The sequence below is a fragment of the Protopterus annectens genome, chromosome 6.part0, assembly GCF_019279795.1.
Source record: "Protopterus annectens isolate FY-2018-M chromosome 6.part0, PAN1.0, whole genome shotgun sequence".
Taxonomy (NCBI): Eukaryota; Metazoa; Chordata; order Ceratodontiformes; family Protopteridae; genus Protopterus; species Protopterus annectens.
The window spans coordinates 418193045-418210275 of record NC_056737.1 but is presented as its reverse complement, the minus strand read 5'-3'; the positions used below and the strand labels follow the sequence as shown (position 1 = coordinate 418210275).

At 45.1% G+C, this 17231-nt stretch overlaps 1 protein-coding gene across 3 annotated transcripts in view; it reads left to right on the top strand.

Moving 5' to 3' along the window:
* The window catches only part of LOC122804350 (serine/arginine-rich splicing factor 5-like), a 587000-nt gene that overhangs the window by 259981 nt on the left and 309788 nt on the right, over positions 1–17231 (top strand). For all 3 annotated transcript variants that reach the window (XM_044074161.1, XM_044074162.1, XM_044074163.1), the window contains exon 5: positions 11605–11674. In XM_044074161.1, the coding sequence (XP_043930096.1) occupies positions 11605–11674 (70 nt within the window). The remainder of the gene's footprint in view (positions 1–11604; positions 11675–17231) is intronic.

Genomic DNA, 17231 nt, shown 5'->3' with positions numbered 1-17231 from the left:
AAGCTAAGTACCCCGTTGGGGAAACCTCTTTTTTCTTGCTCCTTACCGATGTCAGTAAGTTAATAATTGCATTACTTGTGGGAAGCAAATACCTCATAAGGATTTTCATTTGTACTGTATTCCTTGGCTAGGCCCTGATCACAACGTGCCTTGCTGTCGGTTTTGTGCTAAATTTAATCAATGCACTATTAAGTCAGTATATTTTTGCTTCTAAATATTTTGGCTCACGCTTTAATTATCCAGAAATGTAGTCTGTTAGCAGTCAGACTACCGGAATACCTAAAAAAAAAAAAAAAAAAAAAAAAAAAAAAGGCTGTCTAGGTCCAAAACCGACAACGCTTCTAAGCCATTCGCCGGTACTCTGCTGCTTTCGCAGCCCCTGATACCTGCTACTTCTGATTTGCAGGCCTCTACTGAGACCCATTCTGAGTCCGGTATGCTGTGAGATGCTTCATTATGGAACCCGCGGATGTCTCTACCTTAGATGGGTCTGGAGCCACTGTGCAGGCACCGGCTTCTGAGGGTGTTTTCAGGTCTACAGATTTGTATATTAGACCAATGCCGTCTTCAAAACTAAGGCCAAAATCTAAATCTGTCTTAAAAAAAAAAAAAAAAAAAAAAAAAATGCCTGGGCCACATCTGCAGGCCCCTGTACCTAAAAAAAAAAAAAAAAAAAAAAACTAATTATCAAAATGTCTGAAGATTTAATTACTCTGATCAGGGGTAGCCAACCCCCCCCCCCCCCCCCCCCGCCTTCTAAGAGCCCTAGGCAAGATATTGAGTCTTCTGAACAGGATTCTATTTCTTCTGACTCTTCTAATGAACAGGATTTGTCTATACATACTTATGAGGACTCTGATGCAGAAGATTCCATTCCTTTTGCTTCTCCCCCTGAGGATTTTTCTTTTGGGGAAACTTTACATAGCTTACGGGAACATTTCCACTGGGAAAGTCAGGATTTCTCTGAATCTAAAGAGACTTGGGGATTTTCTTCCTCAACATAGGCCTTTGGCTATACCTCCTGTCCTAGACATTGTTGATTTTACAGAATCTAGTATAGCTCCTGATTCTCTGGCTCCTTGTAAGCCTGACCGATACTACAGGGTTCCTGACTCCCACAAATTCCTTTTTAAAAATCCTATTGCAGATCCTGAAACTATTTCTCAGGATCCCAAGGGCATTAAGGCCTCTACTGCTAAAAATCCTACCCCTTCTGATGGATTCCAGGGCGCTGGATAGATGGGGTAAGAAGGTTTACACTTCTGCAACCTTGGCAATCAGGGCTTTAAACTGTCAATTTCATATGCTTAAATACCAGCAGCATGTCATGGGACTGTTTAAACAGAAAATTGTTAATTTCTGACTGTGTGGAAAAATAAAGATTTACAGGATTTATTGCATTTTCTGAACAAGTTGGTAAACGTGCTTTGCAATGTGGGTTTGATTCTTTGGAGGCCTCTTGCAGAGCTGCTGTAAATGGCTCTGCTAAGAAGGCATGCTTGGCTCAAAGAGCAAACTCTGCCTGATTATGTTGAAGCAAAATTGTTGGATGCTCCTTGACAACAGGACCGTCTCTTTGGTAATAAGGCTGAAAAAGTTTTAAAAAGGATGTAAGATAAAGCTAAATCTATGCAAACTGTGAAAGATTTCTTACAAGTGCAACCTCCAAGATTTAGTAGACACTTGCCTACTAAGAACTGGTCCATTCCAGTTCCTTCCAGAGCCACTCAAGTCAAACCCAGACATTAAAAAGGCTCCAGGTTTCAGTCACAAGGGACTTTTAGAACAAAACAATGGGGTGCCTCCTCCAAATCTGGAAGCAAAAAACACCTTCCTATGGAAAGCAGTCTAAATGACTTCTCTCTACATTTACCAAGCACTTACCTTTCAGACGCCCCCTTGGGGGGGAAATTGGCACTTCATGTAAGAAACTGGCAACTTATAACCCAGGACAAATGGGTTTTAAAAGTAGTATCCTAGGGATACAGATTTCATTTCCACACGTTGCCAGCCCCAAACGGATGGTCAAGACCTTCCCCCAAATCAGTGGGCAGAGGCCCAGAAACAAGTACGGTCTCATGAACATGGGAGCTATTCAACCAGTCCCAGAAGAGGAAAAGGGACAAGGTTTCTATTAAAGGCTTTTCCTGGTACCCAGAAAAGACAAATCATGGCATCCAAGTCTGGACTTATCTACTCTAAACACATTTCTGGACATTCCAAAATTCAAGATGCTGACTCTTCAACAGTTACTTCCTATGCTAGGCAAAGATACCTGGTTGGTAACTCTTGACTTAAGAGGCTTACCTGCATATCCCAATCAGGGAATCTTGCAGAGGGTACCTCTGCTTCAAAGCAAGCTATTTGTATTACTAGATGTCCTTCAAGAATGCAACTGCAGTCATAACATGTGGGTTGTCCTGCCTCAGGCAACCCTCGGTCGGCCGGATTCCAAAGTCTGGGTCCGACGCCGGCTGATGTCGCATTTCTCTCCAATGTCAGAGCGGCTGGAGTAGCATCAGCAGACGCCATTTTCTTCAGTCTTTCTTGCCGTGCGGTGCCCGAAGCAGAAGCAAGTTCGCAAGTGCCGGTCAGTCAGCCCCTGTATTCTACGATACCGAAGTCATCAAAAAAGCCAAGTACCCCGTTGGGGACATTTTCTTGCCTCAGCCGATGTCAGAAGTTACTCAAAAAGTTAACAATTGTCTTTTGTGGTAAACAAATACCTCATAAGGATTTCCACTCTTACTGCCTCCCTTGCCTGGGCCCAGACCACGACGTCTTGGCCTGTGTAGCCTGTGCTCGCTTCAACAAGCGCACTCAGGCGCCGGGTGGAGTTCGCTGAAGATTTTTTCGGCGATAAATTTGCTTACACCATGCCGTCGGATCTTCTGACATCGCAAACTCCCAAAAAGCGAAACGACCGGGACCGACATCCTCGGCCCGCGTCTACCACAGACTCCACGCCAAAACCTAGCGCGAGTGCTCCGGTTCCCTCAGATGGTCTCTCCACCGCTCCGAACCGAAGACACCGCATTACCGACTACTCCAATTCCAGACATTACTCCACCAGTTATACACTTTCCTCCGGATACCAAAACCGAGGAAATGCCCGAGACCATTGCTGTAGACAAGGTCACTCCTGCACATGGAGCTGCCAGGCCTCCTATGGCCATGTCTATTAAGGCCTACACTAGGGCTAAGGCAGCCAGCAAAACAAAGCATATTTCTTCTAAATCCTTACCTCAGCCGACTCCGGAGACAAATTATGTCCATGGCTGCTGATTTAATTTCCATAATTAGAGGTTCACAGGCCCATCCTGAGAGAGCATCCCAGCCTCCTCCTGATAAAAGGCCCCGGGTTGAACCCTCTGACCCTACTCCTTCAGATGAAGACTCTGAGGGCTCTGTCCACTCTGGCCAGGAAGAGCTCTTCCAGACCTATGAGGACTCTGATGCAGAAGACTCCATCCCTTCGGCCTCCCCTCCTGAGAATATTTCTTTTGGGGAAGTTCTGCACACCATGAGGGAACATTTCAAGTGGCAGGGTCAGGAATATTCTGATTCTAGGAAACGCCTTAGAACTTTCCTTGAGAAGCCTCAGCACAGGCCCTTAGCTATTCCTCCTGTACTTGATGTTCTGGATGATTTGTATTCTGACTCTAGTGCTACCCCTGATTCTCTTCCTCCTGCTCCAGCCAAGCCAGACAGGTATTACAGGGTCCCAGAAACTCATTCCCATTTATTCAGGGCCCATTCTGCTGATTTGGAAACTATTTCACAGGGGCCTAAAGGAGTTTCAGCCTCCACCTCAAAAAATCCTTTGCCCTCCAATAGGGAAGCAAGGTCATTGGAGAGATGGGGCAAAAAGGTTTATAATCCACTACCTTATCTATGAGAGCTTTAAATTGCCTTTTTCATATGTTACAATATCAGGATTATCTCTTAGAAGATTTACAAAAAAACATTAGCTTCTCCTGATCCTTTAGACAGGAAGACTTTGCAGGAAGCTGTACATAAAACTCAGCAAGTAAGCAATCACTTCCTGCAGTGTGGATATGATGCACTGGAAGCTTCATGTAGGGCAGCTATGACAGGGGCAGTGATTCGTAGACATGCTTGGTTAAAAGATCAACCTCTACCAGATCGTGTAAAAGCAAAACTTCTGGATGCACCTTTGGAAAAGAACAAGCTTTTTGGTGCAAATGCTAAGGATGTTAAAGACCATCGAAGAAAAAGCAAAATCAGTTCAGACTGTGAAAGATTTCCTCCAGGTTCAACCCCCCAGATTCAGTAGGAATTGGCCTTCAAAAAACTGGTCCTTTCCTAATCCAGAAAAGTTTCAAAGGGGTAAGAACAGACGTGGCCGAGGAAGAGGCCAATACAGAGGCCCTTACAGGGGACGACAATGGCAGCCAGGAAACCAAAGTGACGCAGGGGTTTCACCTGCCCAACAACCACAAACTCAATGACTTTCCTCTGCTACCGCCTACCAGGGAACAACTAGAAGCTCCCTTGGGCGGGAAATTATCTCTGTTTGCAGAAAACTGGCACAGACTGACAAAGGACAAATGGATTTTGGACATTATAGACCGAGGGTACAGGTTTCATTTTCATACCTTACCAAGAAAACAAGGCATGCCGAACCTACCACAAAATCAAAGGGCAGAGGCTATCAAGCAAATCACTCTGCTGACTCGAATGAAAGCAATAGAAAGAGTTCCACAACAAGAACAGGGGTTTTACTCAAGACTGTTCCTTGTTCCAAGAAAAGAATCTCAATGGAGACCAGTACTGGACTTGTCCGCATTAAACACATTTCTCATAGTACCAAAGTTCAAAATGCTGACTCTACAGCAACTCCTTCCCATGCTGGGCAAGGAGTTGTGGCTGATTACTGTGGACCTCAAGGAGGCATACCTGCATGTCCCTATCGGACACAGCTGCAGAAGATACCTCAGATTTCTTGCAGGGCCAGAGCATTATCAATTCTCAGCATTGCCATTTGGCTTATCTACTGCACCCAGAGTATTTACAAAATGCCTGGCTTCAGTAATTGCTCATTGCAGGCTCCAGGGTATACAAATTTACCCGTACCTGGACGACTGCCTCTTACAAGCGGACGACAAATTGATGACAAAAAACCTGGATTGTGTTATACGATTACTTCAAGCTCTGGGATACACAGTCAACTTCCAAAAGTCAAGACTGCAGCCATCCCAGCAAATAATCTTCTTAGGAGCCAAACTAGACACAGCCTCTCAGATGGCTTACCTGACAGAAGACAAGCAAGAGAAGTTAACTCATTACTTCAAAGGTTTAGCAAAACTCACCCAGATGACTGCAAGGAGATTCCTACAGGCCCTGGGTTACATGGCATCCTGCATTCTACTGGTTCCATTAGCAAAACAACACATGAGAAAGCTTCAATGGTACCTAAAAAGCATTTGATCTCAACACAGCAACAACTTGGAGACAATCATACCACTCATTCCATGCCTACAAAAGGAATTCCTATGGTGGGCCTCGGTGAGCCAGGCAAACACAGGTATGTCATTCAAAAAACCACAGAACACAGACCATGACTACAGACAACTCAGACCTTGGATGGGGGGCGCACATGGAAGGCAGGTGTATACAAGGACAGTGGTCTCCAAAGGAAACACATCTGCATATAAACCAAAAGGAAATGCTGGCAGTAATGCATGCCATCGAGGCTTTTCAACACCAACTCCAGCAAGGCCATTTAATGACGTGGACAGACAACACCACTGTGATGTGGCACATAATCAAGCAGGGGGGCACCCACTCTTACCCCCTTTGCAGACTGACAATGCAGCTTTGGGAGAAATCACTGAGCCTAAACATCCAGTTACAATCCCAGTTTGTTCCAGGAAAAGACAATGTGTTGGCGGACAGCCTAAGCAGGAATTTCACAGATCCACATGAGTGGAGGTTACATCCGAAGGCCTTCAGACAACTCACTTCGACATGAACTGGAACTCCCTAGCAATCTATGCATTCCCACCTCTGCCACTGATGACCTCAGTATTACTAAAGATCAAAGCAGAGAAGCCCAAGGGAATCATAATAGCTCCGGATTGGCCAAGACAACACTGGTACCCACTACTACGGAGCATATGTCACACCAGGAGGTGGGCCCTCCCTCAGTGGCCTCTACTTTTGACTCAACACAATTTCAAAACATTGCATCCAAATCTTCAGACACTGCAGCTAACAGCCTGGGAGATCCCATAAATAACTTCAGCTTATCTCTCTCCAAGGAAGTTCATCGGATACTAACAGAGGCTCGAAGACCATCCACCAGAAAGGTTTACTTAGCAAAGTGGAAAAGATTCAGCAATTGGAATACCAGCAAGGGACATGATGCATCATTGCTGAACATCCCACTTATCTTGGAATATTTGGCAGATATGTTAAATAACGGCCTCTCATATTCTTCCATAAAGATACATGCATCTGCTATTTCAGCTAGATACAACACTGATCCTCCTGTTTTCTCTCTCCCCTTACTAAGACTGCTCCTCAGGGGAATCAAGAACATTAAGCCACCAAGAAAGGCCCCAGTGCTAGCCTGGGACCTCAATTTTGTCTTAGAAAAACTGACTCTACCTCCTTTTGAGCCAGCAGCTTCAGTTGACTTGCAATTTCTCTCATGGAAGGCAGCTTTCCTGTTGGCAATTACCTCAGCAAGAAGGGTTTCGGAGCTACAGGCCCTAATGGCAATACCACCCTTTATTATTTTCCACCGAGACAGGGTTTCATTAAGGACCAACCCTACTTTTATGCCAAAGGTGGTACCTAGGGTTTCTCTAAATCAAGCCATTCATCTGCCTGCTTTCTTCCCCAATCCTGAGAATAAGGGGGAAAGACTTTTGCATACCTTGGACATTCACAGACAACTTCGATACTACCTGGACAGAACCAAGGCCAGTAGGAAGTCTGAACAACTTTTTGTAGCTTACGCCCCTGCAGTCCAAGGAAAAGCAATTTCAAAACAGACTATTTTTAAATGGATTGGACATTGCATCAGATTCTGTTATTCCTTTCATGGAAAGACTGTTCCAGCCAATGTCAGACCACATTCCACAAGAGCTACAGCCACCTCTACAGCATTTTTAAGAGGGGTGCCTACCAAGCACATTCTGCTACATGGAGCTCTGTGCATACATTCTCCAAACACTACAATCTCCCTCTATTTTCCAGATCCTGAGCAGGCTTTGCTTCGGCAGTCCTGCAGGGTTTGATTGCCACACCATCCCTTTCCTAGAGCATACCTCCTCCCCCAGCTAAGCTATGGTATTCTACCCACATGTTATGACTCAGTTGCATTCTTGAAGGACATAGTACAGTTTTGTACCTACCATAAATGTAGATGTCCGATAGACATGCAACTGCAGTCGGATTTTCCCTCCCTCCATACCCCTCTGTGCCTAAGGTCCACTCCTATCCCTGTTACTCTTAGCTGGGGATATCTGTTATGGTGTATTTGTTTTATTGCTCATTTATTTGTTTGGAATCCTGTTTTTGTCTTCCAATTTGATTACAGCCTTCCTTGGAGGGCACCTGGCATCTGGGGCAAGAAACACTGAAGAAAATGGCGTCGGCTGATGCTTATGTACTCCAGCCGCTCTGACTGAGAGAAATGCGACGTCGGACCCAGACTTTGGAATCCGGCCGACCGAGGGCTGCCTGAGGCAGGACAACCCACATGTTATGACTGCAGTTGCATGTCTATCGGACATCTACATTTATGGTAGGTACAAAACTGTACTTTCTCTGCACTGCCCTTTGGCTTATCTACTGCACCCAGGGTCTTCACGAAGTGCTTGGCTCCTGTAATTGCATTTTGCAAGCAAATATTCAAATATATCCATATCTGGATGATTGTCCCCGTTTTCTGCCTGAATTAGACATTCTTCAAAAACATCTGGCGTTTGTAAAAAAAAAAAAAAAAAAAAAAAAAAAAAAAAAAATTTCTAACTTGTCTAGGGTACACCATAAAAGAAAAGAAATCACAACTGGTACCCTCTCAAAAAATTAACATTCCTGAGTGCAAGCTTGAATACAACTGCCCAGATGTTTTACCTTGCGCCAGAAAAGCAAATTCAGTAGGTGACGTACTTCAAACAGGTGGCCACAAAAACCCTTCCATCTGCAAGACAAATTCTGCAAGCCTTGGGGTTCATGGCCGCCTGCATTCTTCTAATTTCATATGCAAGACTGTATATTAGGAAACTTCAGTGGTACTTAAAAAGTTTATGTAGTCAACATTGTCACAGCCTGGAAACAATGATTCCTATCATACCTTGCCTGCAACTAGAGTTTCTATGGTGGGCAGAGGCCTGCCACCAAAACAAGGGACTGCCATTCACTCCACCCCCTGCCGCCCAAACCCTAACTACAGATGCATCAGACTATGCCTGAGGAGCTCATCTGGCAGGAAAGTGCATTCAGGGCAGATGGAGCCCAAATCAAATGCACTGGCACATCAATCAAAAAGAGATGCTAGCTGTACAGAATGCACTGACGGCCTTCAAGGACTACCTTCATCCCGGACAATTAATGGTAAAGACTGACAACACCACAGTTGTGACATAAACAAGCAGGGGGTACACACTCCTACCCCTTTTGCAGACTAGCCATGGCATTGTGGAACACGGCCTTGATTTGTCGTATTCCACTACAAGCTCAATTCCTGCCAGGAAAGCGGAGTACTCTGGCAGGCGGACTAAGCAGAAATCTCATGGACTCGCACAACTGGAAACTGGAACCACGGATTTTCAACATGTTAGCACGCAAATGGGGGAGTCCAGACATAGTTCTGGGGTGAGGCAAAAAGATCCATCAGTTGGGCAAGTTTTGCACAAAGACTCAACACAAAAAAGCCTGGGAAGTGGATCCTCTATCAATATATGCCTTTCCCCCCTCTGCCACTGCTCTCCAAAGTTCTACTAATTGTTAAACAGGACAAACCAAAAATGATTTTGATTGCTCCAGACTGGCGCCTCCAACACTGGTACCCACTCCTGCACAATGTGTCACACCTTCCACCGTGGCACCTGCCTCAGACACCTTACTGTCTCAGCAGAACAACCAAATTCTGCGCACACTGCTCCAAACTTCAAATATTGCAGCGTGGCTAAATTCACCCTTTGCATCCCTCAGCAAACCTGTGATGTCATTTTGGAGGCAAGAAAGCCTAGTACTAGAAAATCTTATGCTGACAAATGGAAAAGATTCTGTGCTTGGAATCTATCACAAGGGATAAGCACAACAGTGCCCAATATTCCTCGGATTCTACAATATTTACCTGAGATGCTTCACAAGGGCCTGTCCTTTTCTTCCATAAAAATCCATGCCTCAGCCATTTCGGCTAATTACAAAACAGAACCTCCCCTCTTCTCTTATCCTCTGCTAAAGCAGTGTCTCAGAGGGGCCAAAAACTTAAGACCACCCAGAAGAGCTCCAACCCCTGCCTGGGACCTCAATTTTGTATTGGAAAAACTCTCCCCTCCTTTCGAGCCAGCTGCTACTGCAGACTTAACATTTCTCTCCTGGAAAACCACTTTCCTTTTAGCAGTCACTTCAGCTAGAAGGATTTCCGAATTAGACTCTTATGGCAGTGGAGCCTTTCATTGTTTTTCATGCGGACAGGGCGTCTCTCAGGACCATTCCATCCTTCATGCCCAAGATGGTATCCAGTGTGGCTCTTAATCAGACCATTCATTTGCCAACTTTCTTTCCCAATCCACAGAACAAGGGGGAACAGTTTCTGCATTCATTGGGTGTACACAGACAACTTCGATTTTACTTAAACAGGACAAAATCTCCGAGAAAGTCTGAACTACTACTGGTGGAGTTTGCTGCAGAGGGAAAGGCCATTTCAAAGCAGACTATTTCCAAATGGATAAGCCATTGTATTTGTTTCTGCTATATGTACCATGGTAAAACTATCCCCCAGGGGGGTCAGATCTCATTCCACCAGGACTGCATCTAGTCTACAGCCTTTTTCAGAGGTGTTCCTACCAGAGACATTCTAGAAGCTGCTACCCAGAGCTCAGTTCATACATTCACCAAACATTACCATTTACCTTTCTTCTCTAAATCTAGAGCTGGCTTTGCTTCTGCTGTCCTGCAGAGCCTTATAGTTGGTCCTAATATTGTTTAAATCCATCCAACCATAGCTTTGGTTATCTACCCAAATGTAATGACTGCAACAGTGAAACATGAAGAACATAGTACAGTTGTGTACACCTAAATGTCGATGTTGGTGTATTCACTGTTGCAGTCCTGGTTACCCTCCCTCCATCCCCCTATTTTTTCTCACTGTACCTCTTCTTTCCTTTACTATGCTTAAAAGCCTTTTTGGTATATTTGCTTTTGTTTGGAGGTATATTTTTGTATTTTTAATTGCTTAAATATTGGCTCCCCATTTGGGGGGCATCTGACGTGGGGCAAGTAAAACTGATGTAATGGCGTCTGCTGCATGTTTTATACCCCTGACAACCTGACGTCGTGGAAGAAGGGACAGCAACCGACGCAGGACCCAAGACTTTGTTAATCAGGCCGACTGAGGGCAACCTGCCAGCAGATTACCCAAATGTGATCACTGCAACCGTGAATACACATCTACGTTTATGGTAAGTGTACACAACTGTACTTTTCCCAGTGTGGTGTTAGCCAGGCTGTGATATTTCATTAAAGCAGGGTGTGACCATCCTCTCAGTAGCAGTGACTGTCATCACTGTCCTGAGTAATGCATTAGTAGGTGACATTTATACAACAGCAGCCTTGGTTAAACTTGAAGGGTTATAAGTTGGACATTGCCACCAGGCCACAGTGTTCCTTGGAGGCTGCTGCAGTAAAGAGCATGTTTACCTAACTGGGGTACACCCAGGTGTTTAGCTGGAGACTCTTGTCTTGACTGTTCAGAAAGATATATGGCTTTTATGTATTTGCCATAATACTAGATTTGTAAAACGTGTCCATGTTTTGTAGCAGCCTCTCGTATCCATCCCCCACCAGTGTCACAGAGCATGTGGTCAGGTTTCCTGCTGTCCCTTCTTTGCTTACTGCAGCAGGTAGATGTGTAGTAAAAGTGCTATGCCTTTGTCTTACTACATCTGTTTATCAGGGTTGCCTACAAGTATGTATCCTCGTGGAACAGAAGCTTAAGAACTGGAGAGATTGGGTATAATAGTGTGTGGGAAGGGGTGCTACTACACCAAACAGCTTGAAATGTCAAGTGCCAAGCGGACCTAATTCCTGTGGCATATAGTTTTGAATTTTACGGAAGATAGACGCACTTCTTGCAGATCTAGAGTTATGGAAAATAACGGTAACTACATTTTTTTCTGCTGTTAATTGTCTGCCACGTGATGGAATTCACCTGAAACTTGCAGATGCATATATAAGTAAAAGTAAAGGGTCATTTGAAGTGTAAGTAATTACATTTATTTGTTAGAATTTACTTCTAAAAGGAAGTCTTTTGAGGTTGCTTATGGTGCCAGAAGCATAGTTTAGTTGCCAATAAACTGCTTATGTTTTCTATTGCAATTCTAATTGGTTTGTTTTGAACAGGTATGGACCTCCACAACGCACTGAATATCGGATTATTGTGGAAAACCTCTCTTCTGGAGTTAGCTGGCAGGTAAGAACAAAACTCTGTATTGATGGTAGAACAACTGCTATTGAATGGAGCTAATCATTTTGGATTACTCTGCATTAATTTCATCACAGGTTTCTTTTTCCCTTCTGGTATGAAGTTGTATGTACTTCGACTCCGTTTAGTTCCGTTAAAGTTGCCTGACAAATCTTATGGAAGGTTATTTGTACTGCTAATGGTTAGTGGTGAGTTGAAGCTCATGTTCAGTCACTGCTAGAATTTGTGTTGATGTTGAGTCCTGTTCTAACCAGACTTGAATTTTTCTTTTTCTTTCAATGTTTATATATATATATATGCAGTTCAGAATTGAAATGGAAGCATGCAGCACTATTGATGAGCAACATGCTGTTAAAATTTTTTTTTTTGTACTTTGCTTATGTAAGTATTTACCATTCATCACAAACGTGAAGCTAACAGATGCTAATTAATTAAATTGAGAAAAAACATCTGTGTTTTGGTAGGAATGACAAGGGACTGGCTTGGTCTTCGAGGCTAACTCGTATTATGCTAACAGACCAACTGGTAACATTCTTTCAATTTCTTTATCCTTTCAGATGTTCATATTGATCACTGCTGCAGTAGCCTAAGCTGTATGGGTTATATCCTGCCAAGGATATAATGGCCAGCCAGCTTCCAAAGCTTCTGGGCACCTTCCACATGTCCAAACTGTCAAGCAGCTCAAGTTGAGCTACTCTGAGGCAAGTTTCGGTTCAAAACCCTTCAGAGCTTTCCTGCTGCACAAGAGTATGCTTCCCGAATCTTTTGAGGTTTGATGGTCTGCTTGTACTTTCCGTTGCTGGGTAGATGAGTTCCCTTTGTGAAAAAAAATTAGGTTTTTCTTTTTCTTAAATGTGTCTGTTTTATTACTTTTCTTTTCTGGAAGGTTATTTTAAAGCTTTTAATGGACTGTCTTGAGACTACAATATACTTTTAAACGGAGCCCTTGATGTCCTTCAAGGATGCATCTGCAGTCCTTACATATGGGTTGTCCTGCCTCAGGCAGCCCCTCGGTCGGCCGGATTCCAAAGTCTGGGTCCGGCGTCGGCTGCGGTCGCCTCCATCCCGACGTCAGAGCTCCTGGGATATAAGTGTCAGCCGACGGCATCTTCCTCAGTCTTTCTTGCTGCGCAGTGCCCGAAGCAGAAGCAGATCGCAAGTGCCGGTCGGCCAGCTCCTGAGATTTCAGCTAACTGAAGACTTCAAAAAGCTAAGTACCCCGTTGGGGACTCTTTCTTGCCTCAGCCGATGTCAGATCAAACTGTTAAAGTTAATAATTGTTTATCTTGTGGGAAACTAATACCTCATAAGGATTTCCACTCTACCCTGCCTAGGCCCAGACCACGACGTCTCGGCCTGTGCAGCCTGTGCCTTTTTCAATAGACGCACTCTTAGGCGTCGGGCGGAGTTCGCAGAGGAATTTTTTTGGGAAAAATACTGTTACACTATGCCGTCAGAGCTTCCGACTCCTCATTTACCCAAAAAACGGAAGGACAAGGACCGACACACAGTCCGTGGATGTCCTTCAAGGATGCATCTGCAGTCCTTACAAATGGGTTGTCCTGGCCTCAGGCAGCCCTTCGGTCGGCCGGATTCCAAAGTCTGGGTCTGGCCTCTGCTGATGTCGCACTTCACCCGACGTCATAGCTGCAGTTCAGCGGGTATAAAGGCATCAGCAGACGCCATTTTCCTCAGTCTTTCTTGCCGCGTGGCGCCCGAAGCAGAAGCTGTTCGCAAGTGCCGGTCGGTCAGAACCAGAGATTACTACTACCGAAGACTTCTAAAAAGCTAAGTACCCCGTTGGGGACTCTCTCTTGCCTCAGCCGATGTCAGAAAAAGTGAATAACTGTTTAACTTGTGGGAAACAAATACCTCATAAAGATTTCCACTCTTACTGCCTACCTTGTTTAGGCCCAGACCACTGTCTAGCCTGTGCTTCCTTCAACCGACGGACACTTAGACGTCGGTCGGAGTTTGCAGAGGAGTTTTTCGGCTCTGCTTTTGCTTATATCATGCCGTCGGAGACTCCGACTTCACATTTAGCTAAAAAGCGTAAGGAAAAGGACCGACACCGAAACCACACCCAGGCCTACCGCGAGTGTCGCAGTCTCTGCCGAAACCGAATCCTCGGTGCTACCGACTGTACCACACAACCGACAATCTCGGCCCCGGAGGCTACCTCTGAGTCGGTTATAGAATTTCCTACTGAAACCGGTGCTCTGGAAATATCCGACACCATTTCTCTAGATAGGACTACTTCAGCACGTGGGGCAGCCAGGCCTCCTGTATCCATGTCCATTAAGGCATTTACATGTGCTAAAGCTGCTAAACAGCCAAAATCTCTCCCTCCCAAGACTATTCCTCAGGGATCCACTACCGGTTCACATATTTTAAGTTTAGCTGAGGTCCTTATTTCCCTAATTAGGGGCTCTTAGCCACATCCAGACAGGGGCTCTCAACCTCCTCAAGACAAAAGGCCCAGGGTTGAGCAGACAGATCCCCAGTCTTCTGATGAGACCCTCAGATGACTCTGCCCCATCAGACTACCAGGAGGAGGCCTTTATGGCCTACGAGGATTCTGATGCAGAGGAATGTATACCCTCTGCCTCCCCTCCTGAAGAGTTGTCCTTTGGGGAGACGCTCCACTCCATGAGAGAGCATTTCAAATGGCAGGGCCAGGAATTCTCCGACTCCAGGAAGAGATTAAGAACTTTTTTGCTTTTACCTCAACATAGGCCTTTGGCTATTCCTCCGGTTTTAAATGTCATTGATGATGTGTACTCTGAGTCTAGTATTTCCCCTGACTCCCTTCCTCCGGCTCCTGTCAAACCCGATGGGTACTACAGGGTCCCGGACTCGCATCATTTCCTTTACAAGGGCCACTCTGCTGACCCAGAAATTATTTCCCAGGGCCCTAAAGGGGTTGCAACCACCACTACTAAAAACCCACTCCCTTCTGAAAGGGAGTCCAGGGCTTTAGAGAGGAGGTAAAAAGGTGTATACTTCCACTCTTTCTATGAGGGCATTAAATTGTCAATTCCATATGATACAGTACCAAGAGTATTTCTTAGATGAATTGCATAAAAAACTTTCTTCACCTGAACCCCTAGATCGCAAGGCACTTCAGGATCTGGTACATAACTCCCAGCACGTTAGCAACCATTTCTTGCAGTGTGGTGATGCATTGGAAGCTTCATGTAGGTAAGCAGTGACAGGTGCAGTCATACGTAGACATGCTTGGCTGAAGGAACAAACACTGCCAGATCATGTTAAAGCAAAGCTGCTGGATGCTCCGCTGGAAAAACAAGTTATTTGGCTCCACGGCTCAAGATGTCTTAAAGAAATTTGAGGAAAAGGCTAAATCAGTACAGTCAAAGATTTCCTACAGTTCCAGCCACCAAGATTCAGCAGAAATTGGCCTTCTAAGAATTGGTCCTTTCTGGGCACAGACAGATTTCCAAGAGGCAGAAACAGGCGTGCCAGAGGTAGAGGGCAAGCTTGAGGCTCCTACAGAGGATGTCAATGGCAGCCTCCAAACCAGAGAGGTACGGCAGGACCAACTACTACACAAGGACCATCTCAATGACTTGACTATGACCCCACCAACCAGGGCTCAATTGGAAGCACCTTTGGGCGGAAATTTATCTTTATTCTCAAAAAATTGGCACAGTATTACAAAGGACAAATGGATACTGCAAATAGACAAAGGATACAGCTTCCATTTTCATACATTACCAAAAAGACAAGGCATGCCAAACCTGCCACCAAACCAAAGGCCAGAGGCTTTCAAACAAATTTCCAAGCTACTTCAAATGAGGGCAATAGAAAGGGTTCCTCTCTCAGAACAAGGCCAAGGATTTTATTCCAGACTATTCCTTGTTCCAAGAAAAGAAAAGCAATGGAGACCAATACTGGACTTGTCCACACTGAATACTTACCTCATCGTGCCAAAATTCAAGATGCTGACCTTACAGCAACTCCTTCCCATGCTGGGCAAGGGGTCCTGGCTGGTAACTCTGGACCTCAAGGAGGCATACCTGCATGTCCCTATCAGACAAAGTTGCAGAAGACACCTCAGATTTCTTGCAGGTTCAGAGCATTATCAATTCTCAGCATTGCCATTTGGCTTATCTACTGCGCCCAGAGTATTCACGAAATGCCTGGCATCAGTAGTTGCACATTGCAGACTTCAGGGGATTCAAATTTACCCATACCTGGACGACTGCCTCATACAAGCGGACAGCCAGCAAACACTGGTAGAACACTTAAACTATGTCATCCGACTACTACAGGCCTTGGGATACACAATCAACATTCAGAAATCAAGACTTGTTCCATCCCAACGAATAATTTTCCTGGGTGCAAAACTGGATGCAAACACCCAGATGGCTTTTCTCACAGAAGAAAAACAAGCACAACTACCGGATTATTTCAGAAATCTGACCACACAACCCCAGCTAACTGCAAGGACAATCCTGCAGGCCCTGGGATTCATGGCATCTTGCATTCTTCTGATTCCACAAGCAAGGCTGCATATGAGGAAACTACAATGGTACCTAAGGAGTCTATGGTCTCAGCACAGTCAGTCTAGAAACTTTGATCCCCCTCATTCCTTGCCTTCACAAGGAATTCCTGTGGTGGGCAAAAGCAAGCCAGTCAAACATGGGCCTGCCTTTCAGCCAGCCACATATCAGCCAAACCATTACAACGGATGCCTCAGACCATGGATGGGGGAGCTCAATTGGAAGGCAGATGCATTCAAGGGCAATGGACACAAAAGGAATTGCATCTGCACATCAACCAAAAGGAAATGCTGGCAGTGATACATTCCATCGAGCACTTCAAGCTCTTCCTGCACCAAGGTCACCTGTTAATAAAGACAGACAATACCACAGTTATGTGGTACATAAACAAGCAATGGGGTACCCATTCATACCCTCTTTGCAGGCTGGCGTTTAATCTGTGGGACCTTTCCCTGAAACTCAATATAGAACTACAATCCCAGTTCGTACCAGGAAAAGACAATGTTCTGGCGGACAGCCTGAGCAGAAACATCATGGATCCACATGAATGGATGTTGCACCCGGATATTTTTCTCCAGATTACACATGCATGGGGAACGCTGGACATAGATCTTTTTGCCTCCCACCACAACCATCAACTGAGGAAATTCTGCACAAGGACATATCATCCTCAAGCTTGGAAAGTGGACGCCCTCTCATTCAACTTGAATACTCTAACAGTATATGCATTCCCACCTCTTCCATTAATGACCAAGGTCTTACTGAAGATCAGGATAGAGCAACCAAAACTAATCCTGATAGCCCTGGACTGGCCAAGACAACACTGGTACCCACTGTTAAGGAGTATGTCACGCACAAAACCTTGGCCTCTACCGCAATGGCCACTTCTTCTGACACAGCACAATTACAAGACTATGCACTCCAGTCTAAAAACCTTGCAGCTGACAGCCTGGAGAATACCTTGACTCCTTGTCAGGATAAACGATCCAAGAGGGTACAGGATATCATCATGGAACCCCGGC